General features: G+C 40.0%; 1 protein-coding gene across 1 annotated transcript; it reads left to right on the top strand.

Annotated features, from left to right (window-relative positions):
* Window positions 1-22,350: 22,350 nt before the first annotated feature.
* LOC101648585 (ubiquitin-like protein 3) lies at window positions 22,351-23,034 on the top strand. The gene has a single exon (XM_013006225.2). It carries the CDS (start codon window positions 22,425-22,427, stop codon window positions 22,776-22,778), a length of 354 nt encoding a protein of 117 aa, XP_012861679.1. The 5' UTR covers window positions 22,351-22,424; the 3' UTR covers window positions 22,779-23,034.
* Window positions 23,035-23,040: the final 6 nt, after the last annotated feature.

Here is a 23,040-nt window from a genome sequence, read left to right as displayed (position 1 = left end):
GGCCATTGGTTCAAATCCACCAGCTGCTCTATAGGGTTGTGGTAGTTACATAATCTGTTGTCAATTTGACGCTTAAGAGTGAAGGGGTGGAGTTTATCCTGTCAGATTGCAGCTTGATGATCTCATTTGGAGACACTAAGGAGACAAATAGCTCGCAGGAGGCAGGACCTAGGCTGACTCCCTGGAAGAGAGTGCAGCTGACAAGACACATCTGGTGGAGGCAGGTGGCAGGTGGAGACCCCTGTCAGTGCTGAGATGCTTTTGCCACCGCTGGATCCACAAGACTTCCCACTCACTGGCCTTTGGTCTTCCTGCATTTGGCGTCATTGCATGTGTTTTGTGAGTCTGAAGAAGACTTTATAGATTGGTATCAGACATATGGGCTAATATAGGACTTATAGACTTGATCTGGACTGGGCTGGGACATTTTCTCAATATTCAATTGCTCTTGTATATAAAGCTCTTTCTTATACACATGTGTGTTTATGAAGGTTGAACGCACTGGCTTTATCCTATAGAGTCACTGTGAGCTGCAATTGACTCAATGACAGAGCTTTATAAGAGAGAGTCAGAATGCTTCAGTCCCCAAACAGGACATGAGTAAGTAAAGACTTTAGTACTTCTATTCTTCTTACACAATTGTAATTGAGGAAAAGTATTCTCCTTGAAAGAAAATGTCTCCAGTATTTCAATTTTAAAGAAAAAAAATCTTATAGTAATACTAAATTGGCTTCCTATTCCAGACCAATCTATATAGATATTCAAACTCTTACATGCATTACCTAACATAAAACCCTTACATGCATTACCTAACATACCATATATATGTATGTGTACTTACACTAGTTAATGCATGTAAGAGTTTTAATACATATGTGTTTGTGTGTGTGTAAGTACACATACATATATATGGTATGTAAGGTAATGCATGTAAGGGTTTTATATTAGGTAATGCATGTAAGAGTTTTAATACATATGTGTTTGTGTGTGTGTATACACGAGAGGGCATCCCCCCAAAATGGGAAAAAAAACCTTTGCTGGGCAGAGCTTTCATAGTACACCTTTTTCCTATTGGGGAGTTCAAAAAACTCGCTCTGAGTTAGTGCACACAGTGGCAACACCTGGGAAGGTTCTCTCTGGGGACAGTGAATTTTTTCATAAAAGCAGTTTTGCTTGATTCTCTTTTTTTTTTTTGATATAATGGCCTATTTAAGAGAACAGCGTGAGGTTGTGAAATTTTATTTCTTGCTTAGGAAAAGGTCTGCAGAAACTGTTGTGATGTTGAACACAGCTTACAAAGACAGCGCTATGGGAAAAAATTCAAGGGTATGAGTGGTTTTGTTTCCCAAAACATGAAATTTAAATCGATGACAAACCTCATTTTAGACATCTGTCAACTTCCTAGACCAAAGAAAATGTTGACTCGTAGTCCCTACCGGGAGTTTGTTCCACCAGGTCAGACTGCATCAAGCTTTCTATTCACAGGTTCTGAAATATTGTGTAGCAGTCTGCCACAACAAAGGTCTGATTTGTGACAGATGGGGGACTGGTTTTGCCACCATGACAATGCACCTGCCCATGCAGCCATTTCAGTGAGCCAGATTTTCGCAAAAAACAGTAAGCCTCTCTTGCCCCAGGCACTTTACTCACCAGACCTTGCTCCATGCGACTTCTTTTTGCTTCTACAAATGCCGGAGAACATGAGAGGACAGTGATTTGACAAGGTAGACGTGAAGAACATACAAGGGAGGTGCTGTCAGCCATCCAGAGTCTGAAACCTGTCTCCAAGAATGGAATTGCAGGTTTGACAAATGTATTAAGTGTCATGGAGAGTGTTTTGAAGGTGATAAGGTTGTTTGTAAAAAGTTTAAAGATAGTTTTGAGAAAAAGTACCTTTTAAAAATATATACATATACATATATGTATATAAAATCAATGTTCACTCCAGCCAATGTTTTAGAAAATGCACTTGGGTTAAAAATGTACCAATCAATTCACATTATGTTACAAATGTGAGTGAGTCAATTAAATTGGCAACCACATGGGCCATAAGGAAGAAAAAATACTCTGTTATTTGCATTATGTACCATTATTTTAATTACTGATGAGCAAATCTATGGGGATACCACAACTTGCTTTTTCAGTAAGAAACCTAAGATTTAGCGATAGGCAAATAAATTGAATGCAAGCATACAGTGTGGCGGTATAGCAGTCAGAATTTAAAATATAACCTCAGACCCAGAGTTTCTCATTCAAAAAAGCTACCCTGCGTTTCTGAGCAGCCCTGGGCCAGAGGGGGATGTTGATCAGCACTGATGATATTGAAGTACTTTGTTTTTTATTGTTGTAAAACATATAGATAACACAATATTTACCAGATCTCCATTTTTCATGTGTACATCAGTTTGTGTAGCCAGCTCCAAATATTATTGGTCAAGTTTCCCATGATAATAAACAGTAACTCCATGCTCTGAAAGGATTTCATCTTTACCCTCCCCCTCACCACCTTGGATAACCGGTATTCAATTGTGGTCTCTGCATATTGGATGACACCTTGGTCTGCAAGGTCAACAGTTTCAAACTGCTATTCTCGCCGTGGGAGAGAGATGTGGTTTCCATTTCCACAAAGAGTTAGACTCAGGGACCCATGGGGAGTTCTACTCTGTTCTGCAAGGCCACTAGGGATTGGCATAGACTTGATGGCAGTGAGTTTATTTGTTGGAATTCGTATATATTTAATCTGTTCTGCTATTTCATATTGGTGAGATCACAAAATACCTATCCTCTTGTGATCGAGTCACTCCCTTCAGCATAATACTTTCAACATCAATATTCCAGATGTTACTGGAATATTTTCACAAACTCAAAAATGTGTGTCTCCATGCCCTCAACTACTTGATGCCAGTTAAATGCAATATATTTCCTGGATTTTTCTGGTCAGTTCTTAGCACAAATTCTTACAAGGCAAACCCACTGTCATCCAGTGGATTCTCACTTTTAGAGACCCTATACATTTCTGAGGTCTGTAGCTCTTTAACAGGTCATACGGCTTCACTTTTCTTCTGTAGAGTGGTTGGTGTGTTTGAACCCCTAACATTGCAGTTAGTAGTCCAATGCTTACCTGACCGTCTAACACGTACTCTTCTTACAAGACAGCAATACATGAAATGAGACATTTAAAGGATGGATTGCCTGTGAATAACAGTGGCACCTATAAGTACAATTCTAGTCACTGCACCTCTATTGACCGAAACACACACAGTCCAGCTCTAAATCTACACATGAGGGCTTTCAATGTGACTTTGAGATCTTTACATTTCACTTTCCTTATCTACATAATTAATGGCATCAATGAACCTCTTGCAGCGTGTCCATGAGAACACCACGACATAAAGCCAATCCCACTGAAGCTGACTCATTGTTGACCCCATAGGACAGGGTTGAACGACCCCCACAAGCACCCTGCCACATCTTTCCCCTGAGGACCATCGGTCTGGTTGGAACAAGGAACTTTGGGTTAACAGCTGAGCACTTAACCACTGTACCACTAGGGCTCATTAAAATTTTCAGTGTAAGACTCTCGTGGTAAGTACATATTCAATGAGTAGTAGCTCTAGTTGTTTTATAAAGCATCCAAAATTACAAATCAAATACTCCTATAATGTGTTACTTTTTGAAGTTGAAGGGTAATAATTATATATCAACCTTTTTTACCTGTAAACAGAAATAGAAAACTGACAAGAAGCTGCTGGAAACTGCACACAGGTATACATATTCATCAGCATGATCACTTGCCTCCTTTTTTTCAACTTGAAAACAAAGATAATTTGTTTTCTCGGGATTTGCCTTGTCCTCCCCTTCCCCCAATCTTTAACCATGCCTTATTTACTTGTTTCTAATGACTTCCTGCTGCTGTTTTCATCAAGTTGTCTCATCTGGAGCAGAACATATGTACGGCAGACCCTAATTAGGCTAACTACAGAAGCTCTTGCCTTTTTTTTTTTTTTAAATTAAATCTGTCAGTAATCAAGAGAAACGACCTTGGGTTGGCAGGAATGGCCCGAGCTTCTCTTGCTTTATGAAATGAAACCTCGTGCCCCCACCAAATGGAAGCCCAAAATGATACCAGATGAAAATGAAAATTTACAGATTTTCTCACATGGGAAAGCATTGCTCTTAACAGCAGAAGGATAGTGTGAAAGCATTTAGGACATCCACAGATAGTGCATTCAGTACAAAATGGGAAAATAAAAATTGCCCTTATTGGGAGAGAAAAAATGTAACTTCCTAAGATTATTTCATTTTCATTTATTGTAGCCATGCTTTCATCAACACAAAATAGCTCATTAATATGCCTTTTCTAACTTATGTTTAAACTCCAAGAAATTTTATTTTGAACCATTGTCTGGAAGCACTCTGCCCATTGTCTGGAATGAGTTAAATAGGACTTCCTTTTTATTAAAGCATAATACCTGTGGCAGTGACATAATCTCTTGTCAACTTGCGAAAGGGTGAAGTCAAACCTATCACACTCAGGTTGCAGCTTGATGACATCATTTGGAGACGCTAAGGAGATAAATAGCTGAATAGAGGCCAGATACACAGACACTCCCTGGGAGACATTCTTACTGACAAGACACATAGAGCTTCGCTAGAGCTCTGGAGCTGGAGGAGCCACATGGAGACTCCTGCTAGCGCTAAGATGCTTACATGTCCATTGGATCTATAAGACTTTCCACCTTCTAGCCTCTGATCTCCCCTCACTCGGCATCATTGCATGTATTTCATGAGTCTAAAGAGGAATTTATAGATTGGTATCAGACTTACGGACTTGACCTGGACTGGGCTGGCATGTTTTTTTAATATTCAATTACTCATTGATACAAAGTCTCCTCTTACACATATATGAGTCCCCCTGGATTTGTTTCTCTAGTTTACCCAGACTAGCACAATACCCCTCAAACTTAAATTACTGGGAATAACACTCCAATCATCTCAGCTAGACTCTTTCCCAATTTGCCATTCCACTTTTTAATTTTGCAGCTATATTTTGCCATTTTCTTTTGATATATGTTTCTATATATGGCCTCAAACATTTGTTAGGAAAATGTGGGAAGCAAACCAAATCATCACGTGTTTTCTGTCTTCTGTATAGCTACTCAATGGCGCTCGTCACCATCTGGAACATAGTAGACATGCTCCCTCTCCCGAGTCTGCTGGCGATCTTGCCTGTCATTTCAAGGGCACACCTCCCTTTGCTGGAGCCTCTTGCTAACATGGTTTGGGAACTTGTGAATGTTACCATACTTGGAAAAAATGAACTTTCTGGGTTTAATTAAGATCTTGAGAGAGTGATATCATTCTGAGATTATCCTGGTAGGCCCTATGAAACTATCAGAAGGATGCAGGAGGATTCAGAGATAAGCCTGTGTGAAAGCAGAAACAGAGATTGGAAGGACGTGCTTTGAAGATGTCAGAATGGACCATAAACCAAAAGGGAAGTGGCTTCTAGTAGCGGAAAGAACCGAGGAAACAAATTCTCCTTTAAAGCCTCTGCCTGGTGGCGCCTTGAATTTAGCTCTTTGAATATGATGTTAGGCTCCTGGCCAACACAATTGTAAGAGAATACATTTGTGAGATGTTAAGTCTGTTTTAACCGCTAAGTTCTTTTTTGTCTGTTAAAGCAGCAATGGGAAATTAAGGCACTTTTTTTTTTTTTTTTAGCATTTTATACAAGTCTAATTGTCTGGTTCCCAGGGGCCTCTGCTGTTCTTTGTCAATCAATCTGTCTCACTGTGAGCATCTCATATCCACCCCAATCTTTAAGGCCATATGTTCAATTATGTTTTTTCCTGCATCTAAACTACCCATCTTGCTCTCTTTACATCCTTTTATATGTTTCTAGAATCAAAAGTTCTCCATAGTGGGAGGCCTTTCATTATTGGTCCAAGTCATAGAAACTTTCCTATTCTGCATGTTCAAAATATATGCTCAGCTGACCTATAAGTAAGTCTCACTCTTACCTAGAACCATACCTACTAGGGAGTTGTCATCCATTAAGTATTTCTTCAATTAATTAGTGAAAGTGTCTATTTGTTATGTTTTGAATGAAGTTTTCCTCCCATTTTGTTTTTGTGCTAATTATTGTCTCTGCATGTCTATCTAGATAATATAAGCAGGATACACACACTGAGTGATTAGGAAATGTGGGCAAGCTGTCCTGTGTTGTAACTGTAGAGCTGGGGTGAGGAACTTATGGCCCATGGGCTAAATACGGCCCACAGAATCAGCAATACCAGTTCACATCAAAAGCCTCACCAAAGAAAAGTTCTCCAAATGACCACACTCGGGGTGAGTTAATGAAATATTTGACAAAATATAGCAGGCAAATTTTTAAGTTGAGAATTTTGTATGGCCCATGAATGATCCAAATTGCTCTTGGAGAAAAAAAACCCAAAACAACCTCTGTCCCTGCTTTAAAGGTGAAGGATCTGACCCACAGTCAGGCCCATATGAAGCAAATACTAATATGCTGCTAAACTGTGACCCCTGCTTTCCTGGAGGATAATCCTTCAGATTGTTACTAATGCTCTCTAAGGGATACCCGGGTAGCTTAGAGAAATATGAGTAGCAAATGATATAAACTGATTCTTAGCTAGAACTTTAAGCTTCAAGAGACTTGAGCTCATTAATTGGAATTTGATTATTATGCTAAGCATCTGGTACAATGCACACACGCAGTGAGGCCAAAGCTGTAGTATGATCAAACACACATGGTACACAATCTGAATGCTGTACACTGAGCTAGATGACTTCACAGAATTTTCATTTAGTCATCATGGTAACCTTTCTATAGGCGGAGATGATTTCAACTGCATTCATTAAATGCTTTTTTTACATTCATTTGTGGAAATTTTTTGAAATGGATTTATTGTCTAAATAGAGCCGACCAAAGACCACAATGACCATTGCCCATATGTCCCAGGCTTTGGTTGAGCTGGACCTGGAGACTGGTGATTGGAGAAGAGCTGGGTTGTTGTTTAATCAGGAGGAGACAGTCGGCTCCTGTCTAAGCTCCTGCTGCTGTAACAGCAGATGACTTAAAAGAAGGGAACTGCATTTTCACAGTTCTGAAGGCTAAATGTCCAAAGCAGGGTCTGCATCATATCCACTCCTTCTTGGAATTAACCCTTATGTGGCATGTATTGTTCTAAGTACGAGAAGACCCGTCTCTATGCCTATACTGCTCTATCTGCATCCAGAATGGTAAAATTTAGAAACATTCAACATGATATGACATAATCTCAACTAACTGATTCCATTACATCGTGCTATGAAAGCTTATTGCCTTATATTTCATTACAGTGTACCCACAGGGATTGAAGTAATGACCCCGTCACGTATTTGGGTGGAACAAGGTTAAATGCATATTACAATCCCATATCCTAGTAACACTGAATATTATGGGTTCCTCTAAGTATCCCAGATGGTGCAATCATTAAAGTGCCCTCCTACTAACTGAACGGTGGCCGTTTGAGCCCACTGTCCCTCTGTTTGAGAAAGATGTAGCAGTCGCCTCCTGGAGCTTTTGAAACTCTTTGGGGACAGGTCTATCCCTTCCTGTAGGATCACTATGAAATGCCATTAACTCAAGGGTTTTAACGAGTATCTCTGAACTCTTTATGTGCATCACTCAAGGAGCAATGGAAATGTCAAGTGAGCTCATGCTATGTGTTTTTGAAGACGAGGATTCCAACCGTCCCCTATTCTAAATGTGGACACAAAAATGGATCTGTTACAATAGTCCACCTGAATCCGCTTCTCACACAGTAGCATCCATTGTGCACTTAGAATTAGGGGGCAATTCTCAATGTCTTTCTGGACTCTGAGAGCAGCGTGCTTTCGGCATAATCCCAGGGAAGGGATTTTTTTCCTTTTCTCATTCTTGAATAATTGAGATCTCTGGGCAACTCTAGAATGTGCAGATGGTTCCTTAAATTAAAAAATAGAGAGAGGAAAGTAAATATTCCTTTTTTTGCATCTTAAGTGTACTGGTCCATATTCATGTTCCTTATATATGTAGTTTAACTATTAATAATGATGATCTACCATGTTAAAAAAGTTAGAGTGTTGACCTATGTTGTATGAGAGATTTCATAACACACAGGAGTACAATAATGGACTATATACAGCTGCTAATTAAAAAAAAACAGGCTACTGGCAAAACAAATAATTAACTGGCAAACAGGATGTTTTAGTTGATATAAAGAGGGCCCTGATTCATGGCGACCTTAAATATTTCATAGAACAGAATGACACCCACTCAGTCTTCTGTAGCTCTTTTGGAAAGCCTGTCAATACAGAGAGGTTCATCTTTCAGCACTCCATAGGACTCTATTCTGTTGTGATCCATAACGCATTCACTGGGTGATTTTAGGAAGTTGAACAGCAAGTCCTTCTTCCGAGTTGGCCTTTGTCTGGGAAAGTATTTGCTATTATTTGAAACATGAGTGCTATAGCTTCCAATATCATAGCAACATGTGTGTGAGTCTGGGTTGACTAGAGAAACAAATACAGAGACATTCATATATGTATAAGAAAGAGCTTTATACCAAAGAGTAATTGAATAACAAGGAAACATCCCAGCCCAGTCCAGATTAAATCTGTAAGTCTGACACTGACCCATATGAATCTCACTACTAGGTCGAAAAATTCTTCTTCAGGCTCACACTGCCACAAGCAATGATGTATAAGGCAGGAAGAAGACAGGTTGGCGGGTGAAAAGTCGTGTGGATGGAGGAGCGGTGGAAGCATCACAGGGTTGGTGCAGGTCTCTGCTGCGTGGCTTGCTGAGGTCTCAGCCTAGCTTGTCAAGAGGAAGATGAAGGCAGAGAGAGAGAGAGGAACGTCCCAGACTCCACATGAGAAGGCCATGCTCACAGGAGGCATCATCAGGCTGTGACCTGATTGGCAAGCTAGACTCCACCCCTTCACTCTTAATACCCTCCAGTGGACATGAGATTATGTCACTACCACAACCTGGAAGCCATCAAAATAATGCAAATGAACACATGGATGATAAATTATTATACTGAAGCCAATATGGTACAAAATGAACAGGACTCCAGCCTGCAAACTGTAGTACCTATTCACAAATACAGCATTCGTTGTGAAAACAAATATTGAAAACAATATAGCCCCAAATGAACAGAAATACAGTAAGTATAAGCAGCCAAAGGTAAAGGACCGAAAAGGAGGGACTAATAATTTTCTCCCGCAGTCTCTAGGAAGGCATACAGAGACCGAAGAGCGATGACGACACACTGATGGTTAGGAATTCACAATGATTCAGCAACGTCACATCTCTCTACAAAACAGCACAGCTGTCATTAACTCCAGTTTACACAGAGCTCCCAGTCCATGCTGTCTCCACTAGTACACACTGCTAGAAGGTGGTCCTACTCCTGCGACAACAGGCACGGATCAACTACACGGAATGAAAATAAAAGCTGATATAAGCCGCCAAAGCCAAGATGAAACTCTGCTTTGAGACCCCTTCCGAGGTTCCATCTCCAGCAACAGATGAGCAGGCCAGATGTACACAGTTAGTTTGCTACCTTGCTGGCTTAATAATTCTCATTATCGTGATTGCAATCTAATGTGGGTAAGAACTGAGGCTCCGAGTTTCTTCCACTTCCCTGTTAATTTTATGACATGTAGAAGGGCTGCAATTGAATTTACAAGCTAGAGAGGAAACTCGCCTTGCTATTGGGATGAACCCCCGCCGATGGCATTGACAAGAGGGAGCTGAAACACTAAAGGAAGGCTTAGCGTGTCCCTAGTCTGATTGCCTCTATTATGGGAAGCAAATGGGAATTCCATCCCAGGGAGGGTAATACATGCTGTGTGGCAGCCGCCGCAGCAAGAGCAGCAGCCACTGACAGCTGCAGTAGAAGCACCATGAATTTGTATGAGATGTAATTTTATTAGATAGATGGCCTTATTTGATTAATCGTAGCAACTGGTGGGGAACTATTTGCATAGAACATATCTTTTGTCTCCTAGCTTTTATTGGTATGTGAGATACATTCACCAAAAAAAAGCAGTTAGGAAATGGGCATCAGGCACATAAAAGGTTTATGTTGTTTTCAGAAACAAAATGGCTGTTTACAAATATCACACAGCAGGTTCTCTGTTTTATGGGTAGAAATAATTCACTCTGAAGCTATCAAGGTCCCAGAGAAATGGGTTTGCTTATCCTCATCCTACTTTGAATTATTAGAAACTCAGACCACCGTCCCTGAGGTTTCTACCTTGCCTGGCCATGCCTTGAATATTCATGCACACCAGCCCAATGCTGAGCACTAGCAGGGGAGCCGGGCGGCCACAGTCCATTTACAGCACATCCGCTGAAAGTCATTGTTCTTTGCGAAGCACAGGCAAACCGTGAGGCTTCTGTAGCACAAAGAGCCTTACTCTTCTTCCCTGCCTGCCCGCCAAAGCTGTATATTTCAGGGTATTTAAAAGAGAGGAAAATCAAGGTTATAAGCAAGTAACAAGTAATTCTCATTGTAAGGTGCTCTTGAAGCAATCTTCTTAGATGTAATTTACTTTTTTAAATTTTCATAAACATTTTGTCTTCTTACAGAATTCTTTATATCTTTTACATGAAACAGTCAACTACTTCATTTGAAAATTGGAATTGCTTTTCAGATTTGTTATTGATGTTGTTTTTATAGTGCAGAAAGGGTCTCACTTGGTCTTGCCTGCCCAATAATTAAAGACATTCAAAGTACTTTTGGCTTTAAATTAAAATTATGTATCCACTTTGTTATCCCATCCATTGTGGTATCTTAATAGAAACCAGTGCATATAATGGATAAAAGGGTAAGATTCTAATAGGGTTAAATGAAAAAAAAGAAAGAAAGAAAGAAGAAAAGAAAATGGAATCTTTATTTGAAATTTTTCAAATTACTTCAGAACTATGAAAATAAAATTTGTTTATAGTTAGTTATACAATGGAAAATAAACATTAAATCATCAAAAAGTGGGTAGAATACAAAGAATAGAAAACAAAGTAAATTGCTAAAAAATAAGGTATTATTTTAAGTGTTCATGAACATCATTGAAACAAACTCAACAAAGGATGACTGTGTCTTTCATATTTTATTCTTTCATATTGCTCTGATTTTTTTCCATATGCATGTTGTCTATAAGTTAAAACATGTGCAAACTACCTAAATAACTGATAAACACGTAAAATTATATGCTTTCATCTAGATCACAAAATGAGGTACCTTCACTTATAGAAAGATTTCCAAAACACTTCTTAAATAATAAAGTCAAGTGGACAGATAATGTATATAATATTATTCCAAATACGATTTAAAAAGAAATTATAGTTTCTTTTATAGTTCAAAAAGAAATTATAGTTTTGTATGCATAAATGAAGTTGAAATGTGGGCCATATTTATGCCCAGAAGAGGGGCTGTGGGCTCAGGAGATTGGTGGGAAGTAGATCACTTTTCCTTTTCTATTTAACACATCTCTCTTTGTAAAATACTTTCTACTGAATAAATGTGTCCTTTGAAAAATACAAATTTTCAGGTCCAAATTTTATACATCATATTTAGGAGTCCTAGAATCAATCTTTGAGAGCAAATATTTTGACAACTTATCCAATACCATTTTGGACGTGTCCAGATTTGAAGCACTGATCGAACAATAACCTGCATTTGGGGGTGAAATTGCATTTGGTGATTTCAAAACTTCCGGCAACCTGCTGACACCGCTTCTCACAGGACACATGTCTGCCCACACAACACAGCTCTTACTTTACAAAGTTTTAAATGAACTTTTATCTGAATATCTCTTAAGGGTAGTGGAAAACCATCAGAAATGATGTTTGAACAATGTGATGAACATTTTTAATGTCATTGAATTGTACATGTGACAATCATTGAAATGGCAAATATTTTGTCACCTATATGCTTATCACAACAAGTGGTGCAGAAATTGAGTGATGAATACGGTATGTGAAATACTAAAATTGCCATCACCCTGTGATACAGTTACCGAGATGCTGACTATTTTCTTTCAGTGGTTTTCTGCATTTAAATGCATTATTTTGACAATTGAATTTGTTATTGGTTTTTCACATAAGAATACACAGTCTTTGACATTAAATATCCCCGTACATCTTTAATTTAATTTATTTTAAAGTACATGTTCCCTCTAAAATATAGTTGAATTGCATTTTATATGTTACCTTTTATACTTCATATATTTTAACTTGATTTTTTTAAAAGACCTGGCATTTTGTCCTCGTATTCAAACTATATCATCTCATTCTTCAGCACAGATTTTAAAGAGAACAAAGTTGAAGGGCAAACACCCTTCTGCTAGTAATTCCATCCGGGAATATTTATCAGGTATCACCTGATGCCTTGCACTGGGTGAAATTCTCAAAATCCAAGAATAGATACGATTGGGTTGATAGCCCCAAGTGATTTAGATCTCGCCATTGTTGTTAGATGCCACCAAGTCAATTCTAACGCATTGCAATCCTAGGTCCAACAGAATGAAATGCTGCCTGCCTCTTCACCATCCTCACCATTTTTATTATGTTTAATCCCATAGTGGTAGCCACTGATGTCAATCCATCCTTGCTTCTAACACGCATTCTCACTTGATTTGGTCTCTCATCAAGAGATCAAGTATCAGCAGATAATTGCAAAGCAATACATGCCATAGGCTATATGTGCAAAGAGGCCAAAGTAGCAAGGTTGTGAGATCCATATCCGTATCAGATAATAGGGGGAGGTGTCTGGAGCACAGAGGTTCAAGCTCCGAGCTGCTAACCAAATGTTGGTGGCACAAACCCTTGGGAGAAAAACTCAGCAGTTTACTTCTATAGAAATCCCCATCCTTGCAAATCGTATGAACTGTTGTACTGCACCCTCCAGTACCACCATGAATCCTGGTTTTTGGCAGCAATTTTTTTGGGGGGGTGGGGGTGAGATGTGGTTGCTGTTTTGTTGTTGTGTTGTGGGGACATTTAGCCCTGGGGGTACAGTAGTGACAGGTTTGGTTGCTACCTGGAAAGTCAGTGCCTCAAACTGTGCAGCTGCTCTACAAGAGGAAGAAGTTACAATCTGATTCTGTAAAGATTTATAACCTTAGAAACCCTACGGGGCTATTGTACTGTTACCTATAGGGTTACCATGCATCAGAATGACTCTAAGCCAGGGGGGTTAGAGGAAGAGTAGTTAGGCTCTGTAAGGTGAGTGAACAGCTTCAATTCCTCTAAAGAAAACACATCAAAGACTTTGCACAGATCCTCCCTGGACTACTGACATGAGAGATTGACTCTTCACATCCTTGTTTTCCCACCAGCAGTCCGTCATGTAGTCTTCTGGGTGACCTCCCCCTGGAGACCATAACCTTGGTGCCTTGCCTTCCTTGGTGTCTATTTGAATAAAGAAGCACTCTCTGAGGTCTTGTCCTTGTCAATTCAAAGGTCGGGGTTCAAGATGTTCTACTGATGTCCTCTCTCTGCTCTGACTCATTCTTCATTCTCCAGACCCTCCTATTCCAGATGATCAAAAATACAGGCTAAGCAGGGACCCATCTCAGAGTTGTGTTTCCAGTTTGCTGCTGTGGAAAACTTCAAGTTCATGACTGATAAGTCTTAGAAGATACCTCACTTAGATTAGGAGATGCAAAAGCCTCTCAAGAGGGTAACTGCATTTGAATAAGATCAATAGCGCTCTTTCCTGCCAAAAGCCACCTTTCTTTAAATTCATCCTAATCAAGAAGAAGAGCTAGCAGTGTTTTATAATAGAACTTTTTCTACCACAGCATCTTTCAAAGAGCTGGAATTGGTTGAGAGTCTCAATTGAAAGTAACTCCTTGATGTTTGGATATGGAATACATTTTTACTTCAAATCTGCTCCTGAGAGATTAAGACAAATCCTATCAACATCTGGTCATGAGAGATTCATTTAGTAGGCATTACTGCATTCTGGTTAAGAGATAATGAGGCAGAGTTAGGACATGATATTAGCATGGAGAGTATGGGAGAAATTCAAGTGATTTTTATAATAGTTAATAAGTAGGATCACATACTAATTAAAATACTAGAGTGGTAAAATTAATGATCAAGAGAGATAGGTCAAGATGTTCTTAAAGGTTATTAACTGGAGAACCTCTATGGCTCAATAATTAGAAGACAAAGATAGGAGGAGAGGTTTAAGAGAGCAAAGACTAGATTTTGAGGGAAATTTTAGTTTGAATGATTGAGGAGATATTCTGAAGACAATGTTTAGCAGAGAGTTGGTCTGAAATACTAGGTCAGCAATCACAGTTAGAGACCATGTATGTGTGGAAAGTCATGTGCGTCTTTGGTAGGTCAGTCCAGGCCACACGGAACTTGTCTTCTGTCAGCAAAAGGAAACAAAGAAAAACAAGTGGGGTGTTTTTTATGTGTTTGTTGTTTGTTTGTTTTTTGATGATGAGAAACTTTTAAAAACATGGATGAATAAAGGATAAAATCTGTCCTTCAAGATTTGAACTCAAGCTGCTGTTAGCTCCTGTTGGCTGATCCCTACTCATGGTAGTCCTTGATTTGTGGAAATGTCGGATTCATGGCAGGCTCATGCCCCCCTGACTCCCGGCATCAGCAGAGGCCATCGCTCTGCTACTCTATTCTATCAGTCAGATTAGCATCTCGGCAAGGTCCTTGCCTCCATTCTCAGGTATGCGGTGAATTTTCACCAGCTGGGAATGGGGGCTAGGTCACTGATGGAAAGGTGAGGAGCATCAATGGCCCCAAACCTTAAACTAATGTGGTCTTTTACTTAAGGAGGGGGTGACTGTACCAGTAGATGTGACTTAGCTGGTAAATAAATCTGTATTGAAAGAGTTGCTGCAGTTTTGCCAGACTCCCTTCTCTGTCATTTCCTGGCTATGATGATATGATGTCATAGCACACATAACTCTTGGCTTTATTTATTTATTAGTGTTTAAAATCATTTTATTGGGGTCTCTTACAATTCTTACCAGAATCCATATATTCTTGCATTGTGTCCAGCACATTTGTACATTTGTTGCCATCATCATTCTCAAAACATTTGCTTTCTACTTGAGCCCTTGGCATCAGCTCCTCAGTTTTCCCTCCCTCACCGTTCCCCTCTCCCTCATGAACCCTTGATAATTTATCAGTTATTATTACTTTATCATATCTTACACTGAACTTTAGATGAGCAAAAGCTACATATATTCCATTTAAATGTTATTAAGGAAAACGTTTCTAAACGTTTCTAATTAGGAGCCTAGAAAATGCTACTTCTTTGATCTCCTAAGATGGATCATAAGAACGCACCCTGATTAAACCAAGGAAAACTTCATGACAGAATAAGTTATGGTCTTGTCCTAATAAATTATTTTGAGCAGGGAATTTCATGAGAAAATGATAGAATTCCACTGCCAGTCAGGCAGCAGCCTATAGGGCCAAAATAGCTGAATGAGGTGTGTCATATATCAACCATAACTTTTAGTGGCTAAAAAAAGCTATCATCACACAAGCATTTTGAGTACCTTTAATCCATAGATCAATAAATTATTACCCTGTCATATTGCATCACAGGGGATGCACAGAAAATGAATGTATTTTATGATAGCTCGGTTTAATCATTATAAAATATCGAACGGAGGGACTATGTGATTCTTTCTGCTAATTCAGATGCTATCTTGACTTTTTCTGGAGTGTGGAGAATCAATCATTAGGCATCTGCTTATCTGCTAACATGACTCCCATTTCTCCCTTCATTCTGCTCTGCTCAGAGCTACGTTTATCTAGCAACTAAAATGTGTTTGCGACAAGTCAGGGTAGTGAGAGAATTCAAACCCAGGAGCGTTAGAACTTAGTTAGAAGACAATTAAGATATGTAAAGGAAAACACTATAGATGTCAAATTTCAAAATCCAAATTGTAAATATGCTAGAAAAGTGAGAAAGAAGCAATGAATAAGGGCTACAGAAATGAGGTCACACCCTTTGTGCACCCTGAGCTGTATCTCAAGGGTGAGGAGAGAGTTGAATGTGAAAATGTAATAGAAAGGCAATATCAGGCATGGAGAGAAATGTATGTAATAATATCCAGGAACTGAAGTGCTTGATTTTGTGTGAGCGTATGTGAGGCCACTCATTATGAAAAAAAGATCTTAGCAGAACAGAAAAAATAAACCAAATGCCCTGCCACCGAGTTGATTCCAACTGCTCCATGGTGATTCCTAGAATCGACCTCTTGATGGGAGCAGGCAGTTTCGTCTTTCTCTTGAGTAGCAACTGGTGGGATTAAACTGCTGACCTTGCAGTTAGCAGCCCAATGCTTACCCAGCCCTTACTTGATCACCCCACAAGGGCTCCTTCCCAGAAGAAAAGGCTGCTGAATATTGACGACTTGCACAGTGTTTTGTTGTTTGTTTGTTTTTAAGGAGTTCTGTTGACACACTGATGGAGAGTTCCGCTGCTAACCCAAAGCTCAGCAATTCAAATTCACCAGCCACTTCATGGAGAAAAGACCTGGCCGCCAGCGTCCTTCAACCACAGGCTAGGAAACCGTAAGGTGCAGCATGCTGTGTCTTAGAGGGCTCCTTTGAGTCTGAATAAATCTTATGACAAGGAACAACAACCCAAAACAAGACACAGCACAGCAATAACTTTTTAGAGATTGTACTTTCTCTACCTACATATCAAAGGTTGGGTCCTCAGAATTTCTTTCAAGGTCTTTTTATTCCTCCTTCCTACCCTATGCTTATTGATTATGTATCACCCTTGGCTTCAACTACCATGTTTATCCTTGTTATTCCTAAATCTATACCACAAAGACAAGCTTATTTCAGTTGCTACAGACCCACATTCAAAGAGTTTCAATTCAATTTTCACTCCAGTGTTCAAAACATAAGTCATTATCTCTCCTCTGCCCTACCATCCACCCAAATGCCTTTAACCAAATGACCTAAAAATGCTTCTTGATAATCCCTGCTCTTTCATACTCCACGTCCAATTACCATGGCCTATCAGTGACAGCTCACCATCATCACACACACCATCGTCTTTCCATTCCTATAAGCATTCTTAAGAACTTTATTCATATTCTGTAGAAATCTATAGATTTTGATGGTATCATTTCAGAAAAGTAAAGCATGGACTGTATTTTTCCACAGAATTAGAAATCTAAAAAAAGTGGATATTCCTTTTTAATTTTTGCCCTTGACATCGTGATCCAAATTATAATGACCATGAAAATGTTTTGAAAATGATGATGGCAACACATGTACAAATGTGCTTGATACAACTGATGTATGGGTTGTTATATAAACTGTAAGAGCCACCAATACAATGGTTTATATTAAAAAAGAAAATACTTTTAGTCAATAGTGAAAATTAGTAATGAGTATAAATAATACTACTTATTCAATGTTAAGAACTTAGTTCTGTACCAAATATATGAGTTTGTTAAAGAAAATATATTTTAAGAAAGGGCTGATGCCATATACATTTTATGGGAAGTTTTCAAGCTTTGATTAACAATTAGAGTGGTGAAGAGAAAATAATTTAAATAAACATTTTAGAGATTCCACTCATGCTACAAGAGGAATAGATGGTGGAACTAGTTATTTTTCCTGGTGATAAGACTTGTTAGAATAAAATTAGTTCTCATATCTATGCAATGGAATAACGAATGAGTCCGATGATCCTAAGATAATGAATCTGAATTTATGTTCAGGGTAAGGAAGGACTTTCTTGTGGTCAAAACTGTCCATAAATGAAACAGGCTACTAGAGACGTACTTCTTTAGGACCAGATAAAATGACCTGGAAGGGAGACAATTTACACAGCACGGTGACAGGGTTTCCAGCTGGACGGGTGGACTTTTCAGGTCCTCTGATCTAACACTCCTACCTCTGTGAAGCATACCCAAAATGCTCACTGTCTACTTTTAGAGGCTCGTCAATATGAATTCAGCATACGTGTATGTTACTCTAGGCCTCTCCACACCTCACTGAGACTTCACTCAAGTAGAAAGAAAGATCCTGTGGAAGTTGTAAACCACCACTTCCTACTGGAAGTGTCAAGTACACATGTCTCTCCTTTGATGTGGTCATCGGTTGCTTCCTGACATGTCTCCTCCGATATGCAGGTTTTAACTGCCCAACATACTAGTCTGATAAAGGAAGACCAATGTGTGTGTGTGTTTGCAGAAGAACTCACTGCTGGTAAGAACCAGCACATGGTATTTCCGAAGAGTGGACCAGCAGACAATGGAACTGGACCATGACACATTTGTTAATGTCCTTGCTAAAAAGAACGATTAAATGTGTCTTCTGGGGAAACTATCAGAATTGCTACACTATTTCTGTGGACATAAACACGAGTTGGACACATCTCATCACTCATTTATTAAATAAATAAACGGCATATATCATGGGGTAAGCATTGTGTATAGTTGGGATTAAATAGGTGAGTAAAACATGGCATCTTTATGCCATATTGAACTAAATGACACCTGAACAATTCAATGGCAAGGTGTTTCATAGCAAAAAGCATCCTAAAGAAAGTTTTTCAGTGACTTTTTGGACTAATTTGGACTTAGCATCTTCTCCCTAAATGGGTCAGTGTGAGACCCCATGACATAGTGAGTTATGGGTTGGACTGCGGAATCAAACCAGTATAAGTGAGATGTAGTTCATTACCATCTGATCCCATCACATGGATATTGACAGCTCAATAACTTAACGTGGGTTTGCATCAAAAATATAAAATTTTCAAATTCAACAAAATATAAGGCATTCTGAAGAACAGTGTATGTAAGCATGATTGTAAAAGTAAACAAACTGAAAGGGAATGTGTACTAAAAATGTTAGAAACAAAGTCCAGATAATCAATAAGTGAACTGATTAGACTAATTTTGTCTCTATACTCTCTATCCAAGAATTAAATCTATACAGCTTTGTACCCATTGGAGTATATATTTTTAGACAAAATAAAAATGAAATTCCTCAACAGGACTTCTCATTTAATTTTGTGAGATTTCCCATTTCCCTCGAAGTCTGCCTGCTGAGGATTCTGTACCATCAGAGACTAAAGATGTATTCCTGAGGAGTGTCATCCACTCAGTCACAGACCGACACGATCAAGTGCTCAGATTCACAGACAGAATCATCATTTGGCATGAACAATTAAGGAAATTATATAAGAACCATGCTCCTTTAACAGCGAATGAATTTGATAAGTACTCCAGTAGAGAATAATTCTGAGGGTATAGGATTACTATAAATAATAGAAAAGGTCATTAGAGGTTTTGATAAAGACAAATAGTACAAATAATTGGTTGTCAATAAGCTATGATATAAAATATGCAACCCAAACTGTGGCAGGTAGTTAATTCATAAAATATATAGCTTTTCGATTCTTTAGTATATTCATATTTAAAATGTACCTCATAGGGTTGGTATAAGGGTTTCATGCTTGCAAAGTTCTGAGAAAGTGCCTGGCATCTCAAAGAGCAGATTATACCTGTCATTTCTTGATGTTGTTGAAGATGTTTGTTTGTTTATTTGTTTGTTTTAAGCATTAATTCCAGTGAGCTGTGGAAGTTTGATCTTGAACATGGTATTCAAAATTTCTGAGCCTTAGTTTTCTTATTTTCAAAGTAGAAATAATGCTTCTTGTTTAAAGCTGATGTCTGCACTAAAGAGCACAAGACCAGCATTCCTAAAATACCATGGTCAGTTTTCCTGGAAAAATGAACCATTGAAACGACTCAGCTCCAACATAATATGACATCCGGGAAGGGAAGGGAGAACTTTCTAGTGCTCTGCAGTAGCCCAACAGCTCATATTTCATCTCATTGAGGCAAAAGATAGGCTCATTTTATGTTGCATAAAAATGATAGGCCAGAAAATAAATGACAAAAATCATGAGAAGAAAAATAAATGGGGAAAACAGAAAACGTTCACTAGAGAGGAGCTGCCTGGACAAGGGGATGTCCACGACCCAAGTCTCCTGGGTTTTCCTGACTTTTCGTGGCGTTTTCCCTCATCCTTGTAGGTAGAATAGAGTCATACCTTCTGTACACTACTTCTTTACACTACATTACTTGTCCACAACCCCCAACTCCCTGCTCTCGACTCAATGCTCACTCATAGCGACCCTGTCGGATTGGGAGGAACTGCCCAGGAGAGTTTCCCTGGAGCAGGAATCTTTGGGAGTAGAAGGATCGGTCTTTTTGTCGTGGAGTGGCTGGTGATTTAGAACTGCTAGCTGTGCATAGTGACCAATGTGTAACCACCTAGGAATCTAAGGGAATTCAATAAAACAGGAAGTAAAGACTAGCAATAATACAGGAAAAGTAATATATATACATTTTTTTAATACAGCATTCCATCTTTACATCAGGACCTAAGGTTAATAGAACTAGAGAAATTTTCTGCAGGCCCTTTATGCCTAACCCTCTAGTTCTTCCCCTTAATAGTAGTACTAATGGTGTTATTAATAGTACTAATATTTCTCATGCAGTGAACACTAATATCATTTCATAAAAGAACTTAACATGCTTTAATAGATTTAATCCTCACACACACAATCTTTTTTTTAATTATACAAAAACTCACTGAAGGACAACAGAAAAGTGAGTGAAGGGAGAGGTCGGACAGTGTAAGACATGACAAAATAATAATTTATAAATTATCAAGAGTTCATGAGGGAGAAGGTGATAGGCAGGAGGCGGAAAAATAAGGAGCTGATACCAAAGGCTCAAGTAGAAAGCAAATGTTTGAGAATGAAGATGCCAACAAATGTACAAATGTGCTTGACACAATGCATGTACATATGGATGGTGATAAGAGTTGTATGAGCCCCCAATAAAATGATTTAAAAAAATACAACTAAATTAAAAAAAGACAAAAAAGCCCTTACTGATATCATGAACAGTGTTTTGCTATCATTTTTTTTTAAATAAGAGATTAATTGAAAGTTCAAATACAGTCCAGCTTAGGAAGAATTCTCAGAGGGAAAATAGTCTCTAGGCTAGACAGTGAAGAAGAAGGAACAAATTGTACCTTGGAGCAGAGACTAAAAATACAAAGTTACAAATTGGCTGAAAGCCATCGAGTCAATGCTGACTCCTAATGACACGCTGGGTTTCGGAGACTGTAATTGTTCATGGGAGTAGAAAGCCCAGTTTTTCTCCAGCACAGTTGCTGGTGGTTTCAAACTTCTGACAATGCAGATCACAGGCCAACACACGACGACTCCACCACCAGGGCTCCAAAAGACTTATCCGGGAGTCAAAGTGGGCATGCATAAGAGAAGGTCCTCAGACAGGATAGATGGATAACTTAACACATTTCAAAAAGTTCATAGAAAATGAGAATTAAAAAAAAAAGCAAACAGAATGTTTCCATGATAATGTTAAAGTCTCTTTGTAAATTTGAGATTACATAATTGGTTAAGGGTACAAAATTACAGGTGAACATTCATGCTTTTCAGCTTATTCCAGTGCCAGCAACCCAAATCTCTTGCTCACAGTAGCTGAGAAACAATGCTAGACACGGGTTAGAAGTGAACAAAGACAAGTTGCTTTGGTTGATCAAGCTAAGAACAAATCAGAACTACGATCAGGTGTTACATGTGTTCAGCAGGAAGTAAAGTGAGGGGGTTCTAAATGTGCAACGGATTTCTGAGGAATGGTCATGGATATGGACTGAGGTGGGGTGAAAGTTCTTGGACAAAAAGTGGCATATTTAGATTCCTCAATTCTAATGTTGTAAGAATTGGTCCCATGCCCTTGAGCGCGCGGCGCCGCTCGGCTCTCCGGCCCGGGCGCGCGAGCTGAGGAGCCGTTGGCCCGCGCCCCGCGCGTCCATGTGTAGCGACATAGTTATCTGTGTACTTGGACGCCGGGCATCTTCCTCCTGCTTAATGAGGACTTGACTCGGCAGCGACCGTGAATCATCGCCGGGGCTGGGGAAGGAGGAAGGCGGATGTCACCCCCTCCCACCCGCTCCGTGCCCGTGTGTCTCTCGGCAGGGTCCACCTGAGGCTGCGGCTGCACTTGACCACGACGGCGACGACAGCGACGGGGCTGCAGCTGCCCTCCCGCGACTCTCCTGCTTCTCCTGCTCCGGCCGGACCCGGCGCCTGGGGACTGTCCCCTCGCTCGTGCGCACCTCGGCCCCGCGCCGCCACTGGCCTTCCAGAATAACTTGGGTGTTTGGGGGAGAAGCCCAGCACGGACGCCTGGCCCTCGGGGTTTCCCTTCGGAGCGTGACAATTTCTACCTCTGTGGGGTTTTTTAAATTTTTGTTGTTTTGTGGGTTTTTTTGGACATGGACATCGGAGTCTCCACCAAACGGCAAGATGTCCAGCAGTGTCCCGGCGGATATGATAAACCTGCGCCTGATCTTGGTGAGTGGGAAGACGAAGGAGTTCCTCTTTTCTCCCAGTGACTCGGCCTCGGACATCGAGAAGCACGTGTATGACAACTGGCCGACGGACTGGGAAGAAGAGCAAGTCAGCAGCCCAAACATCCTCCGGCTCATTTACCAAGGCCGCTTTCTGCACGGGAACGTCACGCTAGGAGCCTTGAAACTTCCTTTTGGCAAAACAACCGTGATGCATCTGGTGGCCAGAGAGACTCTCTCCGAGCCAAACTCTCAAGGTCACAGGAACCGTGAAAAGACAGGCGAGAGTAACTGCTGTGTGATCCTGTGAGCCCCGCGCACGGCCACGGCTGCGGAGTGCACGTGACGAGTCTGTCCGTCAGGCTGTGGGGCCCGGGGGCCACCGCCGCTCCAGACACCCCACCACAGCCGGCCCGCACACCCACCGGCCATCTTGTCATGGAACCAGACTAACCAGGAGCGTTTTAACGACGGTGGTTTTTTGTTTGTTTCCGGTCTTCCTTCCTCTCTAAGTGTTGGTGTCTTTGTTTTATGGGGAGCAGTTTTCAAATCCGCTGGGTTTGCCATGCTGT

This window comes from Echinops telfairi, unplaced genomic scaffold (assembly GCF_000313985.2).
Source record: "Echinops telfairi isolate 266 unplaced genomic scaffold, ASM31398v2 ScPeMD7_1713;HRSCAF=2227, whole genome shotgun sequence".
Lineage (NCBI taxonomy): Eukaryota > Metazoa > Chordata > Mammalia > Afrosoricida > Tenrecidae > Echinops > Echinops telfairi.
This window is presented reverse-complemented; position numbering and strand designations above follow the sequence as displayed.

What these genes read in the sequence shown, in the direction of transcription:
- LOC101648585 (XM_013006225.2), top strand. Translation starts at nt 22,425, where the DNA reads ATGTCCAGCAGTGTCCCGGCGGATATGATAAACCTGCGCCTGATCTTG.